Raw genomic sequence first — 16848 nt, 5'->3', positions numbered from 1 at the left:
ACTCAATCCAGGTCTTCCACAAGGGTGGCCGGGAGCCAAGTACTTGAGCCATCATCCACTGTTCTCCCAGGCGCATTAGCAGGAAACTGGATCAGCAGCAGAGCCGCTGATCCCACAACGGGATGCTGGTGCCACAGGCAAGGGGCTCAACCTGCTGTGCCACCATCTCTGTTTCCAAGCCTGGCTTGTACGTGCACTCCCCAAATCTGGATAGGATGTAAACATGTTTCTGTAAGTAACTGAAGTCAGCTTTTCAACGACGCTCTCAGCTTCTGTGTTTGCAAAGATCTGGAAGGACTGTCCTTCGCGTTCTGCGTTCTGTGTTGTTTGCAGGATAAAAGTCAGAGCAAGAAGTAGAAGGTGATTTCTGTGACTTCTCAGATTTCTGATGAACATGGAATGCTTGTAATTCTTACGGGGTCCAGGGTCATATTTCAGTGCTTGCCTAGGGAATAAGCCGGCCAGATCAGGCGGCCAGCATTTTCACTCTTTTATCTCTGTGCCTGCAACCCGCCAGCTCCTCCCTCTGGTTGGTCCCTCAGCACTCAACGCCCTATTGTGAAACATACAAGCCCCACTGTTCTGTGCAACTAGTGCTCTGTCTACTTGGGGTTTTTTATTTTTACTGTTAAAAGGCAGAGAGGGAGGGAGGGAGTGAGAAAGAAAGAGAGAGAGAGAGAGAGAGAGAGAGAGAGAGAGAGAGGGAGAGAAATATCCCACCCTCTGGTTCACTCCCACGACAGCTGAGACTGGCCCAGACCAATGCGGGGAGCCAGGAACTCCATCCAGGTCTCCCACGTGGGAGGCAGAGGCCCAAGTACTTGGGCGGTCACTGCTGCCTCCCAGGGTGCAGGTGAGCAGGAAGCTGGAGCTGGAGGTGCACCAGGGCTTGTCCCAGGCACCCCAATAGGAGACACCGCTGCATTACAAGAGGTGTTTGACCGCTACACCAAACTCCCGCCCCTGCGCTTGGATACCTGTCACTCAACTTTCCCTGGTATTTTGTGTTTCCATGTCTTACTGCATTTGCCTAGTTTAAACTTTCATAAAAGAATCCTTTCCTTCTTAGATATTTGTAAGTTTTTATTTCTTATTTTGAGTTGAAGACATCTCTACTTACATATTCTTTAATAAAATTATGTAATCTTACAAAAAGTAACTTTAGAGTTCACAAAAAGATAAATAAAGAAAAAGGAGCCTATTTCAGTGAACAGGCAGAGTGAGCTAGGGAACCAGGCGGACGGGCAGAGGTCTCCGGAATCCACCTGCCGGGGCAGGGGTACTATCTGGCCACCGTGGACGTGCCTTCTGTGCACAGTCGTCTCGACTGTGTAAGTTCTCTTCTCGCTTTTTCTTCCTCTGACTAGCAGCCCTCCACCGTGTGCAGTGCTGAGGGCATGACAGTGTTTGTGGCGGGGAGAACCTGCAGGGAGTGTTCTCAGGGGCTCGGGAACCACAGGTGGGGAGCGCCGCAGAGAGTTCGAGAAAGTGGACGCGGCTCTTTCCGATGCGAGGCGCCACACGGCTTTAAGACCTGTGTTCTCTGCATTGTGTCACATAGACCAAAGGGGGAGCTGACGGTATTCTTTCAGGGCCCAGAACACGAGTGTGAAAACGGGAAACAAGTCCGTTGCCACCGTCATCATTGTCACCATCATAATGAACTGCGTTATAGAACTGGGACACAAAGCCTCAAACTTTAATTGGTTTAAATGTGGAAAACACGACGCTAGCAGAAACAAAGCGCTTCTCCTTTAAAGGCGGGTAATTCAACTACTCTTTAAACATTGCCTAAGCCTTGTAAGACTACTCTTGATTTTTGGGGGGTGTTTTCCTCTTTTTTTAAGTTGCAGTTTCATTTCCTAGCTTCCACGTTTCCTACGCTGGCTGGGAGAACTGTGCCTCGGCAGCACGCTACTGTTTGTTGGCGATGTAAATGATCTTGTGTTTCTCGATGACCCCGATGTCGTGTTCCAGCTGCTTCATCTGCTCTTCCAGCTTCTGCTTGCGGACCTTCTTCGGGATGGAGTCGATGAAGACCGAGAACGACTGGAACTCCTTGTGCACCTCCTCCCAGTTCTTCTTCAGGCCCTGCGGATGGTAGGGGAAGCAGTGAGTACGAGAACTGCCAAGGTCTGGCCAGCAGGAAAGACCCGGCGCCCGCAGGGAGCCGCAGCCGGGCCAGGGACGCCCGGGGCAGGGAGCTGTGGCCACCGTCACAGAGTTCTGCGCCGAGGTCCCACCCTGCACTGCCTGCACACTCCGTTCCCACGGGCGGTGTTTACTCCGTGTTTCCCAGGTCGTGTGTTTGTTTTGGACCACCAAATGCGCGCGTGCCGAGTTACGAGTTCTACAGGACTAAGCTTACAGCAAATACTCTGGTGCACAAACAAGGAACTGAGATGCCCCGAATTAAAAAAAAAAAAAAAAAGGCACATTTGTGCGGAATTTATTTCTTATAAAAATTTACTCCAAAAATTGTCTTGTTGTTGTTGTCTTTTTTTTTTTTTTTTTTTTTTTGACAGGCAGAGTGGACAGTGAGAGAGAGACAGAGAGAAAGAGAGAAAGGTCTTCCTTTTGCCGTTGGTTCACCCTCCAATGGCCGCCGCGGCCGGCGCGCTGCAGCCGGCGCACCGCGCTGATCCGATGGCAGGAGCCAGGTGCTTCTCCTGGTCTCCCATGGGGTGCAGGGCCCAAGCACTTGGGCCATCCTCCACTGCACTCCCTGGCCACAGCAGATGTTGTCATTTTTTTTTAAAGATTTATTTTATTTGAAAGTCAGAGTTACAGAGAGAGGTAGAGACAGAGAGGTCTTCCATCTGCTGGTTCATTCCCTGGCTGGCTGCAACGGCCGGAGCTGTGCCAAACTGAAGCCAGGAGCCAGGAGCTTCTTCCTGGTCTCCCACGTGAGTGCCAAGGGCCCAAGGACTTGGGCCATCTTCTACTGCTTTCCTAGGCCATAGCAGAGAGCTGGATCGGAAGTGGAGCAGCTGGGACATGAACTGGTGCCCATATGGGATGCTGGGGCTTCAGGCCAGGGCGTTAACCCGCTGCACCACAGGGCCGGCCCATGTTGTCATTGTTCAGCAGGGACATCAGAGACTTGATTGAGTCTCATGTGGCCAGGTGTTCTTAAGTTTGACAAAACAGGATCGGAAAAAAATTGCCAGGGTCCAGTTCCACCAGGACAGTCTTCGATGCATCCTCTGTGTACATTACAAAGAGCTAATCCCTCTCCTTGTGGTCGTGGGGTTGGTACTTGCCACGAAGGGGTTCTAGAATGGACCGAGTGTTTTGTCATCTGGGGCCTCCTGGGGGCAGCGAGGGTGGCCGGTCCCCATCACAGTGCACCAGGAAGCCCTGCTGACAACATGCTCTTACACTGCTCACCACACCCATTCACTGATTTGTCTGTTTTGGGGAAGCAGAGAGATGGAGACAGACAGAGCCGTCATGGGTGGCAGGGGAACAGTGACCTGAGCCATCGTCACTGTCCCCCAGGCTCTGCCCGGCCAGGAATGTGGAATCAGGAGCTCATACCTGAATCCAGGAACTCTAAAAAAGGGATGTGGGTGTCCTAATGGTTGACTTAACTCCTAGGCCAGTCAGTTCCCCCTTTCCTGCTGGAGCTGGGGGCTGCTGAGCTGGGCTTCTCGGGGTCACATCCTGTGCAGGAAGGTATGGGGCCGCCACAGGCCACAGAGAGATGGTGCCTGTCCTTAAGCTGTCCCCTGCAGTCGGAGACACCTTCTCATTGCATGTTCAGAATCCTGGAGACTTGCGATACACAACCCACATTCGTGTGTGTGCGTGTGCACCTGTACATATTACCTCGCATCAGGTAAATGGCAACTTCCTCTCTAGCAGGCATCTCCCCTTAGCCCCTTTTAAATATCAGTGCTTGTGTGATACTGGCAGGCATGCCATAGAAGTTCCTGGGTGAGGAAGGTAACACTGATACAATGTTAAGAATCTGGAACTTGGCCACGCAGCGGCTCACTAGGCTAATCCTCTGCCTTGCGGCGCCGGCACACTGGGTTCTAGTCCCGGTCGGGGCGCCGGATTCTGTCCCGGTTGCCCTTCTTCCAGGCCAGCTCTCTGCTGTGGCCTGGGAGTTCAGTGGAGGATGGCCCAAGTACTTGGGCCCTGCACCCCATGGGAGACCAGGAGAAGCACCTGGCTCCTGCCATCGGATCAGCGCAGTGCGCCGGCCGCAGCGGCCATCTGGGGGGTGAACCAACGGCAAAAGGAAGACCTTTCTCTCTGTCTCTTTCTCTCACTGTCCACTCTGCCTGTCAAAAAAAAAAATCTGGAACAGTATAGGAATTCATTTTGCAACACAAGTCATTAAGGCAAAAGTGACTCTTCCTGTATTTCTCAAAGGTCTCTAGACTTTATAGAAGGCCTTCAAAACAAGAGTAAAGTATTATCTTTCCCTCTGTCAGAGAAAGCGTGAGAAGAGACACACAGTGGGTGCTTGGTAAACTTTCTCTACAGATGACAAGACAGCAGCAGCCCTGTGCATGCCTCCTGATTTTTAAAAAAACATAGTTATTTATTTGAAAGTCAGAGTTACACAGAGAGAGGGAGAACCAGAGGGAGAGAGAGAGAGAGAGAGAGAACTCTTGCATCCACTGGTTCACTTGTCAGATGACAGCAATGGCCAGGGCCAGGCTAAGCCAATTACAGGATCCAGGAACTCCATCCAGGCCTCCCACGTGGATGCAGGGGCCCAAGCACTTGAGCCGTCTTCTGCTGCTTTTCCTAGGCCATTAGCAGAGGCCGGGCCAGAAGTGAGGCAGCCGGGATTTGAACCTGCGTCCACATGGGATGCCAGCGCTGCAGGAGATGGCTTTAACCAACAGTCCACAGTGCCAGCCCCTTGGTGTTTTAAACACTACAGATAAAAGTCCTGGATTCAAAGCTCTAATGGAAATATGTCTTTTAAAAGTCTATCTTGTTGGAAATAAGGAAACTATGTGTAAAACCTAATGCCTGTTTATTCAAAAATGTGATGGCTGGGTTCTAGGCGGGGATGGGAGAAAGTCGTTTTAGGGACAGTTTCAATTATTCTAGAGCTCCATCTAGTGAGAAACCAGATTCGTGGGTGTTACTTTTCACAGAGCCAGAGGTGGGTGTTTGGATGAAAAGGAAAATGCTTTTCAGCCTTCTTGATGCTTGCCTGCTCTAGGAAAAGTGGGCTCCTTCAGGGACAGACAGAAGCTTGCCCCAGGCTGGAATGAGACGGGACTCCATGGGTGCCCCCCGCCCAGGAGTCAGCTCTGCTGTGTGTGGTCTGCCACCGCCAGCCCGAGGGGGCTGTTCCGACCAGAACCAGAGTGCTGGCTGCAGCAGCCAGCCCCGGGGTCGGGGACCTGCGAGGCCCCTCCGTCTCAGAGTCCCCCTGGGGTGTGGGCGTGCAGGGCGGGCTCACCTGCAGAATGGCCTCCCTCTCCTCATCCGACAGCCTCTTCATGGCCGCCTTCTTGAGGTTCTCCTGGATGTAGCGGTCATACTCTTCTTGGGCCCGCCTGACTTCCTCGTTCCGCATACAGATGTACTTGGGGGTGACCCCATAGTCCTGGAGGGGTTTTTCAGATAGAAGGGAATCAGTCCCCACCCCAAAGGCAAGCATATGAGCGCACACGGACCGATCAATCAATGGCTGGAGACAAGCGAATGCCATCACGTCCTGTGATGTCCAGCCAGCTCCCCCTCCCCACATTGAGAGCCTGGGCCACTGTCGTGGTGCAGGCTAAGCCACTGCTTGCAACGCTGGCAGCCCATATCACAGTGCTGCTTCAAGTCCTGGCTGCTCCACCTCTGCTCCACCTCCTGGCTAACGCACCTGAGCAGACAGCCAGCAGAAGATAGCCCCCTAGTGGGGGACCTGGATGGATTTTCGGGCTCCTGGCTTTGGCCTTGCTCAGCCTTGGCCGCTGTGGCCATTTAGGGAGTGAACCAGTGGATGGAAGATTGCCTTTCTCTCCGTAACTCTGCTTTTCAAATAAGTAAAATAAGTAACTTTAAAAACAGACCGTCTGCATTGTTATTGCAGCCGCTTGCTTTCCTCTTGCAGATGTTCGCAGCACCTGCTCTTGGTTGAGGACTTGGCTGCCATCTTACTCACCCCAAAGAGTCAGCTCTTTCTCCCAGATTCTGCCCCCTCCAATCTTTTTTGTGCTTCAGCAATTACCTTAAAATATCTTGACATCGCTCTTCCTTTTCTTTTTAAAACTGTTTATCTGAAAGGCAGAGTGAGAGAGAGAGAGAGAGAAGGAGAGACAGAGAGAGAACTTCTATCCTCTGGCTCACTCCCCAAATGGCTGCAATGGCTGCGGCTGGGCCAGGCCAAAGCCAGAAGCCAAGAACTCCACCCAGGTCTCCCAGATGGGTGCAGGGGCCCAGGCACTTGGACTATCGTCCAGTGTTTTCCCAGGAGCATCAGCAGGGAGCTGGATCAGAAGCGGAACAGCTTGAAACTCAAACTGGCGCTCCATTTTGGGATGCCAGTGTTACAAGCAGCAGCTTAACCCACTACTCCGTGGCACAGGCCCGAGGTCTCTTTCTCATGGGCTCACTAAGTAAAAGAAGACAAACACTCCCAAGGCATCATAACAATAAACCCTCCACAGACAGCCCGCGTACCCGCTTTAAGAGGAAACTGGCTTTGGAAAGGAGGCTGTCTCTGGAAATGCATGTACGTGTTTAGGCATCCTGGGCTGCTTATGAGGACGGGCAGTGAGGCCATCAGCTGTGGGTTCGTCCAGATGAGGGCAGGCCCTGCTGTCACTGCTCTGTGTTCATTCCGCCAAGAAGTTTCTGGGGGAATACTTGGGGTGAAGTAGGAGTCGAAGAAGAGCCAAAGTTGCAGTGCCTGTGGGGTCTGCAGTCCATGGCTTAAGAGACACTCATCAAAAACAGTAAAATCAAGGAAAGTGAGGGGAAGAAGACACAGGGCTGTTGGATCAGTAAGGAGGTGAGGAAGACTTCCCTGAGGGAGCAGCAGCTGAGAGGGCTGGAGGGGAGTTGTTGAAACCATTCACAGGCCCGGCACTGTGGCACAGCTGGTAGAGCTACCGCCTGCAGTGCCTGTATCCCATATGGGCACCAGTTCAAGTCCCAGCTGCTCCTTTTCCAACCCAGCTCTCTGCTGTGGCCTGGGAAAACAGTGGAAGATGGCCCAAGTCCTTGGGCCCCTGCACCCACGTGTGAGGCTTGGAAGAAGCTCCTGGCTCCTGGCTCCGAATCAGCCCAGCTCTGACCGTTGCAGCCATTTGGGGAGAGACCAACGGATGGAAGACCTCTCTCTCTCTCTCTCTCTCTCTCTCTCTCTCTCTCTCTGTGTGTGTGTGTGTCTCTGCCTCTCTGTAACTCTGCCTTTCAAATTAATAAATAAAACTTAATAAATAAGTAAATAAATAAAACCATTCACAAGCTCTGGCTCTTCTCTGGGACACTCAGCAGAGCGATGCTTCTCTGCTCTGGAGGTGGGATGTGGCCACATGCCCTCAGCACGCGCCAGCTTCCTGGGACTGTCCAGATTACCTGGCCCAGGCCACTTCCACAGCAGAGGCTTGCCTGGCTCACAGTTTCGGAGGTTCAAGTCCAGGATCGGCAGCCCCGTTTGTGTGGCCTCTGATGAGGGTGGTGGGTGACAACGGCAGAAGCGTGTGCGGAGTGAGTGGCCCTATCTCGAGCCAAGGGGCAGAGAGAGAACTGGTGGACCCAAACTCAGGCCTTGGCCCCACCTCCTCCTGGTTCCTCCACATCTGATGGTGCCGCCTTGGACATCGAACTTTTAACACAGGGATCCTCGGGGGACTTTCCACCCCCACACCAGAGCCCCCGCTTTGGCCCAGTGTGAGATGTGACCTCTGCAGCTTCCGAACAGAAGCCTGAAGATGCTGTCTCATCTGGATGAGTGTCCAGCAATATTCTGGGTTTTCCGACTCCTGGAAGGAGGTGGACAGGAAGCAGAGCCCCGACTGCCTTCCAGGGGCCTGCGGCACAACAGGCAAGAAGAGGCAGTGGCTTCAAGCTTCTGGAATCTGGGGGTTGTCTGTTCTGTCCGGAGTGAACGCGGGATGGGAACCCTAGAGGTCAGAGTGTTCTGGGGGCACAGGCTGGGGGAGTGCAGTGGTGAGCAGTGACACAGAGACGGAACTGCACCGGGCACGCCCCGGGGAAGAGAGAAAGCTCGCTGACACTGCCCGGAAGACGCCTCCCTGCGGGCTGGGCTGAACGGCGGAGAGGGTCGCCTGGTGCTGATACGGAGGAGGGCGGGCAGGCCAGCTCCGTGCACCTGGCATCTAACTCACTGGGCCACGCGCAGGTCTCGGGGCAGGGATGCAACGCTACCTTTTTATTGATGTACTTGGGAAGGAGCCCTGAAGTCTCCAGATCGTGCTTGTCCCCGGTTCTCTTGTCCACGTAGACGGGTTTGGGCTTCTTAGCCACTCCCATGATGACGTCCGCTGCGTTCGTGTTGATAAAATTCTTCCCGCTCTGAATGCCCATCACCGGGTGCTCGGTCCTCAATGGCACGGCAGGCTTCCTGGGCTCATTCCATTCAAACTTCTTTTCTGTTACACACAGCATTTCCTCGTCAGTGTGACGCCACAAACGCTGCTACTGGGTACTACTTAACGACATCCACACATCTTGCAGCTTGAAACTGGAGTTTTACTAATAACACAGCCAAGCATTTATGGTACAACGTCTCTACTTAGCAAGCTGTACAGATCTCAGACATGTACAGCATTTTCTGGGAAAACGACTCCTCCACAAAGTGGTTTAGAAAAAGGAAAAAAAATCCATAATCACAATGATAAAAAATTACTGCGAAGTAATCAGTTAGTATGTTGGAAAATAGTGTAACTACTGGAAGGAGAAGGATAAGCCTTCCCCAAATTATAGACAAGCTAACCAAGACATGCACATTTTTACTGGCTACCAGCAACAGATATTCAGATTTCCCACTTAAAATAAATTTAAATGAGAAAACACTTTTTTAGTAGTATTAATATTACCAATAAGTGTTTCTTCAGAGGAAAATTATCATTTAAAAAAATCAACAATTAATCAAACCTGGGGTATTGAAGGTACAAAATTCTACAGTTAAGCTACTATTTTAAGATATAAAAATCATGTACTGGCTGTATGGCCAACATGCAGCTAAACCAATAAAACATTGCCAATAATTCAGGAGTGGGTACTGGGCCCCGTGTGTCACACACCTGTGTCTCACATCAGAGCACCTGGGTCCAGCCCCGTCCCTGGCTCCTCACTCCAGCTTTGCCAGTGCAGTGGGGATGGCTCAGGTAACCGGGTGCCTGCCACCCACTCTGGGAGACCTGGATTGAGTTCCTGTTCTTGGCTTTGTCCCTGGACCACCCAACCGCGTCCACTGCACACTTTTAGTGAGTGACTCGGTTGCACAGAGCTCTCTTTGTCTCTCTTAGCAACATAGTTCCAATTTCTTGACAGCTTCTCCCCTGATGGCATCTCACATCCTGAAGTACTACCAGGAATGATTTACTTGTCTACATCACGTTCTCTGCACCATGACACAGCAGGTGACATCGGCTGCCTTTCCAGGCCTCTTCAGCTCGGCTGCTTCAACCTTTGGATAGCGGCCCAGCACGACGGCTTGTCAAAGTGCTGAACACAAAGTCACTGTCCACCCTTAACCCTGCTACATCCCCTAGGGACTTGGTCTTTGCTCATTTACTGTTTCACCTGGGTATAAGTTTATACATCTTCTGTTTTCAGGTAGAACAATAAACATGGTTAAAAGTCTAGGGACTGGGGACTGGCTCTGGGCTAAGCTTCTGCCTGTGGCGCTGGCATTCCATATGGGTGCCAGGTTGTGTCCGGGCTGCTCCTTTTCCGATACCTCCTGCCACGTGGGGAGTGAACCAGCGGATGAAAGACCTTTCTCTCTGTCTCTCCCCCTCTCTGTCTGTAGCTCTCCCTCTCAGATAAACAACATCTTTAAAAGTCTAGGGACTGGGTTGGCCTCTCCTTAGAGAATAAACTGTGTTGCTCCAGAATTCTTGTGTTGAAGTCCTAACCCCCAGGACCTCAGGATGTGACTGTGCGTTGGAGACAGGGTCTATAAACAAATAATTAAGTCCAAGTGAGATTGTCCGGGTGGTCCTGATCCAATGTGTCTAGAGCAGGAAAAGTGGACACAGACATACACACAGGGAGGCCAGGTGCAGACACGGTGGGCAGACGGCCTGTACAAACCCAGGAGAGAGGCCTCAGGGGAAAACCACGTGGCCCCGCCCTCAAGCCGCACTTGACCAGCCTTCACCAGCCTGACCACACCCTGAGTTTCTAGATTGTTCTCAAGGCCAGTGAGATTCTGGGCTTCCTCGAGATGCTTGCAAGAGGAGGGCCGGGGTTCCTTCCCCTTTCTTTATTCGATACATAGGATTTATCCTGCGGGGTAGCTGTGCTGTGAATATGCTTAGCCCCGGAGAAGACACCCACGACCCCTGGGGAAACCACTGGCCTTGGCCCTGTAGGACCGAAAGCAGTTAAATTTGTTTCACTGGTTTTCAGTATTCTCAGGTGACAGGGTGGGAAGTACCTGCCAGGAAAGATGCCAACCAACGGCAGATCAGAGACACTGGAGTCACAGATAGAGCATGGTGCTGTAGGTTCTTTTTTCTTTAAAGCACATGGTTTGCTAATTAATAGAGAGAGAGAGAGAGAGAAAGAGAGAGAGAGAGCGCACACGCAAGCACTCATGTGTTGGTTCATTGAATCCCAAATGCCCACATGGCTGGCCCTGGGCCGCACTAGGAGATGTGAGCTCCACCTGGGTCTCCCGCGATTACTTGAGGCACCACCTGCTGCCTCTCGGGGTGTGCTTTCCCTGGAGAGCAGAAGCCGGACTCAGACTCATGCACTCTGATGTGGGATGCAGGTATCCCATCGGCACCTTCACCACTACGCTGGAGCGGTAAACCTGGGTCTCTTCTTTCCTGATGAAGAATGCCCTTACCGTTTGTCACGGCACATGGTTTGTGAGCCATCTAAACTACTGCCACAGGACATAGTTCCACTCTTGTTAAAATGCATAGCCCTGGGGCCAGCACCATGACGCAGTAGGTTAATCCTCCACCTGCTGTGCCGGCATCCCATATAGGCACCGGTTCTAGTCCTGGCTGCTCCACTTCCAATCCAGCTCTCTGTTACGGCCTGGGAGGGCAGTAGAGGATGGCCCAAGTCCTTGGGTCCCTGCACCCACATGGGAGACCGGGAAGAAGCTCCTGGCTCCTGGCTTCAGATCAGCACAGCTCCGGCCATTGCGGCCATTTGGGGAGTGAACCAATGGAAGGAAGACCTTTCTCTCTGTCTCTCCCTCTCATTGTAACTCTACCTCTCCAATAAAATCTTTAAAACACACACACACACACACACACACACACACACACACAGCCCTGGGCGAGCTTGAGATTTTTGCATTATTTCCTTGACGGGCAGACGTACAAAGGCAAGCACTGTAAAAAAGACAGACTCACTTTTCTTTATCACCCTGAGACATCAAGGAAGACACAGCTAGGCTGGGAAGAAAGTCCTCCCGTGCACACTTTGTCACTCTCAATTTTCCTACGGCTTCCCTTCCTGAAATCAATACACTCAGAGCAAGATTAACTGTGATTTTAAAGGCCCTGGACAAAATAAAAACGCAGGGCTCCTTGATCAAAAACAATTAAGGATTTCAAAACAACAGGAGCAGATCGTTAAACCAAACACGAACCCCTACTAAAGCGTGGGGTCCTGTACAACGGCACTGGTAACACAGCACGTGGCTGGCTCTGTCCCTCAGACATTCACCCTTCCTGGGTGCGGCCTGGGAGAGCGGAGGCTGATGATGGTCACAACAGGAGCCCGGCAGTGCTTCAACAACAGGCGGTAATGGTGGCAAATTTCACCTCTTGGGAATAAGACCAGGGAAGGGTTAGGAGCAAGGCAATCTTGCTCATGAACCAGACACCGGCTCTGGGGACCAGCACTCTTCTTGTAGGTGGTGCTCACGGTCGAAGCCCTGTGGCGGGGGATTAAGACGGTGAGGCGTGTCAGGCAGGAGCCGGGCATCACTGGAGAGCACAAAAAATAGTTTGAGAGTCTTGCCTCCTCCAAAGTCTAGTCAGGGGGCAACTTACCACTCTCTTTGTTCCTACTGTGTTCTCAACTCCGGCTTCCTCCTAGCCATACACATTCTGTTTAATTGCAGGTAAAGTTGCTATCACCTGTGCGTATTTCATACTCACTGACAATAGAATCATCTTACTAAATTGCCACGTTATTTAAATGACCCAAATTTATTTTTTAAAAAGAAAATGATGAAAAAATAAAGAAACGCAACCTACTGGGTGGTAGAGGTTTTTCCTTGGAGTGTTTCTTTAGGAACTCCCTTGGAGAAGGTACCTCCACTTTGGCTGGCCCCATGGTCTTCATTGCCGCTTTGTATTTCTGCATGTCGTTTTTTACGGCTGCCTTAAAAATGGATATGTACCTAAAATTAAAGTCAAAGAGTTGTAGCGTTTATGTTTCTAGTAAGAACTAAAGTTCCAAAACAGGCGTACATTTCTGATGTACGGGAGTGTGTATTCCTGTGAATAGCGGTGGTCAGCACACTTATCTGAGCCCTGTGACGCAGGCTCCACGGGAGCTGTGCGCTGGGAGAGGTGCCACACACAGTCCCCTGCTGCCTCTTGAACACCTGTAGTGCCCCTAGCAATGCCGCCTCTCTACACTACTGATTCGTGCTCCTTTCTCCTCTCTCTGCCGACAGGCTTGCTAAGAGGTGATGAATTTCATTCATCTCCCACAGAGCCAGAACTCCACAGTTTTTCTCTAATGCTCATCTGTTTTCCAGTTCAATGATGTCTAATTTCTTTAATTTCTTCTCCTTAGTTTGGGTTTAATTTATACTTTTTTTTGCATTTGCATTTTATTTTAAACCTTTTTGTTTTTATATTATGTGCTTAAAACTATAAAATTCTCCCTAATCTCCACATTAGCAACAACTTCTGACATACCACATTTGATTTTCATTAAATCCAAAATACCTCTTAAATTGCATTTTGAGGGGTGGGCCTTGTGGCACAGCAGATTAAGCCGCCACCTACAACACCAACTTCCCCTAATGAGCGTTGGGTGAGTCCCAGCTGCTGCACTTCTGGTCCAGCTCCCCAGTGCACCTGGGAGAGCAGTAGATGGCCAGAGTGCTTAGGTCCCTGCCACCGCATGGGAGACCTGGAGGAGTTCCTGGCTCTTGGCTTCCATCTGGCCCAGCCCTGGCCATTGAGGCCATTTGGGGTGTGAACCAGCAGGTGGAAGATCTTTCTCTCTGTTTCTGTCTCTCTGTAACTCTGACTTTCATATGCATATACATAATTTTTTGAAAGTTTAATTTTGATAGCATTTCTTTTTAAAAATTTTTAAATTTAAATAAACTTAAAAGTTTAAATTGTTTGGTTTTCATGTAGTTGTATTTTTCTTTTTTTTTTTTTTTTTTTTAGGATTTATTTATTTGAAAGGCAGAGTTACAGAGAGAGGTAGAGATAGGTCTTCCATCCGCTGGTTCACTCTTGAGATGGCCGCAACAGCCAGAGCTGTGCTGATCCGAAGCCAGAAGCCAGGAGCTGCCTCCGGGTCTCCCATGCGGGTGCAGGGGCCCAAGGACTTAGACCATCTTCTACTGCTTTCCCAGGCCACAGCAGAGAGCTGGATCGGAAGAGGAACAGCCGGGACTAGAACCAGCACCCATAAGGGATGCCGGCGCTTCAGGCCAGAGCTTTAACCTGCTGTGCCACAGCGCCAGGCCCTGTAGTTGTATTTTTCTAAGTATCTAATTTATTTCAATGTGGTTAGGGAATATTCTTTGTAGGATCACAATCCTTTCAAACTTTTGGACTTATTTTTTGTCACGAATTGTAATCCATTTTGTTCAATTTTTGGCTACATTTGAAGAGAGAGTATTCTACTTCTGTTAGCCGGAGTGTTCTGTCAGTGAGTTTGGTCAAATTGGTTAATAGTGTTTTCAAGTGTTCTATACCCTTAGTGATTTTGTTGGTTTGTTCTATTAGAGAGAGGTTAAGATCTCTGAATATAACTGTGGATTTGACTATTTCTCCTTCTAATTCAAATAGCTTTTTCCGTATGTATTTCAAAGTTCTGTTGGTAGGTATATGGCATTTTCTTTCAAACTGACCTCGTCACCTTTGTGAAATGACACTACCTCCTTTAATTCTGTACTGTAAAATCTACCCTACCTGATGTTTGCAGAGCCATTCCAGCTTTCCTTTGAGTGGTGATGGAACATTGTTTTTCCATTCTTGGGCTCTAACCTGTCTGTGTCTCTATTGTTAAAGGGGTTGGCCGGTGCCTCGGCTCAATAGGCTAATCCCCCGCCTTGTTCTAGTCCCAGTCGGGGCGCCAGATTCTGTCCCGGTTGCCACTCTTCCAGGCCAGCTCTCTGCTGTGGCCCGGGAGTGCAGTGGAGGATGGCCCAAGTGCTTGGGCCCTGCACCCCATGGGAGACCAGGAGAAGCACCTGGCTCCTGGCTTCGGATCAGCGCGGTGCGCTAGCCGCGGCGGCCATTGGAGGGTGAACCAATGGCAAAAGGAAGACCTTTCTCTCTGTCTCTCTCTCTCACTGTCCACTCTGCTTGTCAAAAAAAAAAAAAATATAAATAAAAATAAAATAAGGGGGGTGGGTTCCTCATAGACAACACTGAAATTTTATCCAATCAGCAATCACTTTTATTTGGCATGTTTGGACTACTCACATTTAGTGGGAGTTTAAAAAAATGTTGTAATTTTTCCATCTTCCTCTCTTCTATGTTTCACACTGCTCATTCTCTTTTTATCCTATGTGTTTTCTTTATGTTTTATTTTGTTTTGCTTTCGCACAAATCCTAGCTTTTCCGTGTATGTGTTTAACTTATTACAGGTACTCAGGTACTACTGTACCACTTCCTGTGTGGTGTAAGGAACATGTGTGAGAATACTTGTGTCCATCTTTGCTCTGCTGTTACTACATTGTCTCTCGCGACATGTGTGTAAAACCCGTAACTCGTGGCAATTATTTCCCCTTTATATAGCCAGCAGTATATTAAAGACATTTGAAAAATGTATTTACCTTTACTATTCCCAGTGTTATTCCTTCTGTAATGTAAATTCAAATTTCCAACTGGTACCATTCCTTCTGCATAAAGGACATTTTTTTAATAAAGAAATATTTGTTTATTTTAAGGGCAAAGTGACAGAAGAGAGCAGAGAGAGGGATGGAGAGAGACAGAGACAGAGAGATCTTTCCTCCATTGGTTCACTCCCCAAATGCCAGCAACAGCCATGGCAGGGCCAGGCCCAAGTCAGGAGCCAGGAGCTCCATCTAGGTCTCTCCAACAGGGGTGGCAGGGACTCAAGTACTTGAGCCATCGTCTGCTGCCTCCTAGGGTGCGTGACCAGGCAGCAGACGGCCAGGATTCAAGCCAGGAACACCACAGGGGATGTGCGTGTCCCAAGAGCACCTTAACCTGCTGCACCACAGTGCCCACCCCGCGCTCAAAGGGTGTTTCAAACTTCTGCCTTCTACCGGTTCTGATGAGACATCTGCTTTTCCTCTTCTGTGTGCAGTGTTTCTCGTTTTATTCTGGCTTTTTAAAGATTTCTCATTTTACTAATTTCAGTGAGGTTGACTCTGATGTCTCAGCATGGTGGTTTTTTTGTTTGTTTTGTTTTTTGTTTGTTTGTTTGTTTGTTTTTTTGACAGGCAGAGTAGACAGTGAGAGAGAGAGACAGAGAGAAAGGTCTTCCTTTGCCGTTGGCTCACCCTCCAATGGCCACCGCGGCTGGTGCACTGTGTCCGGCGCACCGTGCTGATCTGAAGCCAGGAGCCAGGTACTTATCCATGCGGGTGCAGGGCCCAAGCACTTGGGCCATCCTCCACTGCACTCCCTGGCCACAGCAGAGAGCTGGCCTGGAAGAGGGGCAACCGGGACAGAATCCAGCACCCCAAATGGGACTAGAACCCGGTGTGCCGGCGCCGCAAGGCAGAGGATTAGCCTAGTGAGCCGTGGCGTTGGCCATGGTTTTTTTGTTGTTTTGTGCTGGGGGCTCACTCTGATTTTGGGATTGGTGGACTTCCAGATCTTTTCAAATCTGACCATCTCTTTTTACTTTTATTCAAATATTTCCTCTGCTCATTTCTTTCCTCCGCTTCTGTGATTCCAATTGCATCTGCATTATTAGGCTGCTTGGCGTGCCCAGCCCACTGGTTCCATTTTTTTCCTTTTTTATTCTTTTATTCTTTTTTCTGTTTAACGTTTGCATTCCTCCACTACTAAGTCTTCAAACACCTGTGGTTGCATTAAGTGATGCGGTCCTATTGCTGCATACCTGCCGCATTCCTTAAGGCGTGCGACAGCTCTAGGCGCTGCTCTGGGGCCAGAGCGTCCGTCTGATGAAACCCTCATTCGCGGCAGCACACTCCACTCTCCTCCCTCCAGCAGCCATGGGTAAGTGCATTTCTGGCTGTGCATCAAAAACACTTGTACTGGGGCTGGCGCTGTGGCACAATGGGTCAAGCTACAGCCTGTAGCGCCAGCATCCCATATGGGTGCTGCTGGTTCGAGTCCCAGCTGCTCCACTTCAACCCAGCTCCCTGCTTATGTGCCTGGGAAAGCAGCAGAAGATGGTCCAGGTGCGTGGGCCCCTGCCACCCACGTGGCAGTTCCGGGCTCCTGGTTTTGGCCTGGCCCAAATGGTTAGGCCATTTGGGAAGTGAACCAGCGGATAGAGGATTCTCTGTCTCTCCCTCTC

At 50.3% G+C, this 16848-nt stretch overlaps 1 protein-coding gene across 3 annotated transcripts in view; it reads right to left on the bottom strand.

Annotated features, from left to right (window-relative positions):
* Positions 1 to 1673: 1673 nt before the first annotated feature.
* The window catches only part of ENKUR (enkurin, TRPC channel interacting protein), a 24231-nt gene continuing 9056 nt past the window's right edge, over positions 1674 to 16848 (bottom strand). For 2 of the 3 annotated variants that reach the window (XM_070056119.1, XM_002717304.5), the window contains 4 exons: positions 12390 to 12535; positions 8362 to 8585; positions 5435 to 5581; positions 1674 to 2091 (listed from right to left, as the gene is read on the bottom strand). In XM_070056119.1, the coding sequence (XP_069912220.1) occupies positions 1915 to 2091; positions 5435 to 5581; positions 8362 to 8585; positions 12390 to 12535 (694 nt within the window). In that variant the 3' untranslated portion in view covers positions 1674 to 1914. Of the gene's footprint in view, positions 2092 to 5434; positions 5582 to 8361; positions 8586 to 12389; positions 12536 to 16848 lie in introns of those variants that run through there. The other variant, XM_051820998.2, reaches the window with a different exon arrangement.

The sequence above is a fragment of the Oryctolagus cuniculus genome, chromosome 13 (assembly GCF_964237555.1).
Source record: "Oryctolagus cuniculus chromosome 13, mOryCun1.1, whole genome shotgun sequence".
In the NCBI taxonomy this organism is placed as follows: domain Eukaryota; kingdom Metazoa; phylum Chordata; class Mammalia; order Lagomorpha; family Leporidae; genus Oryctolagus; species Oryctolagus cuniculus.
Note: the sequence above shows the minus strand (reverse complement) of the source record. Positions and strands in the feature narration are given on the sequence as shown.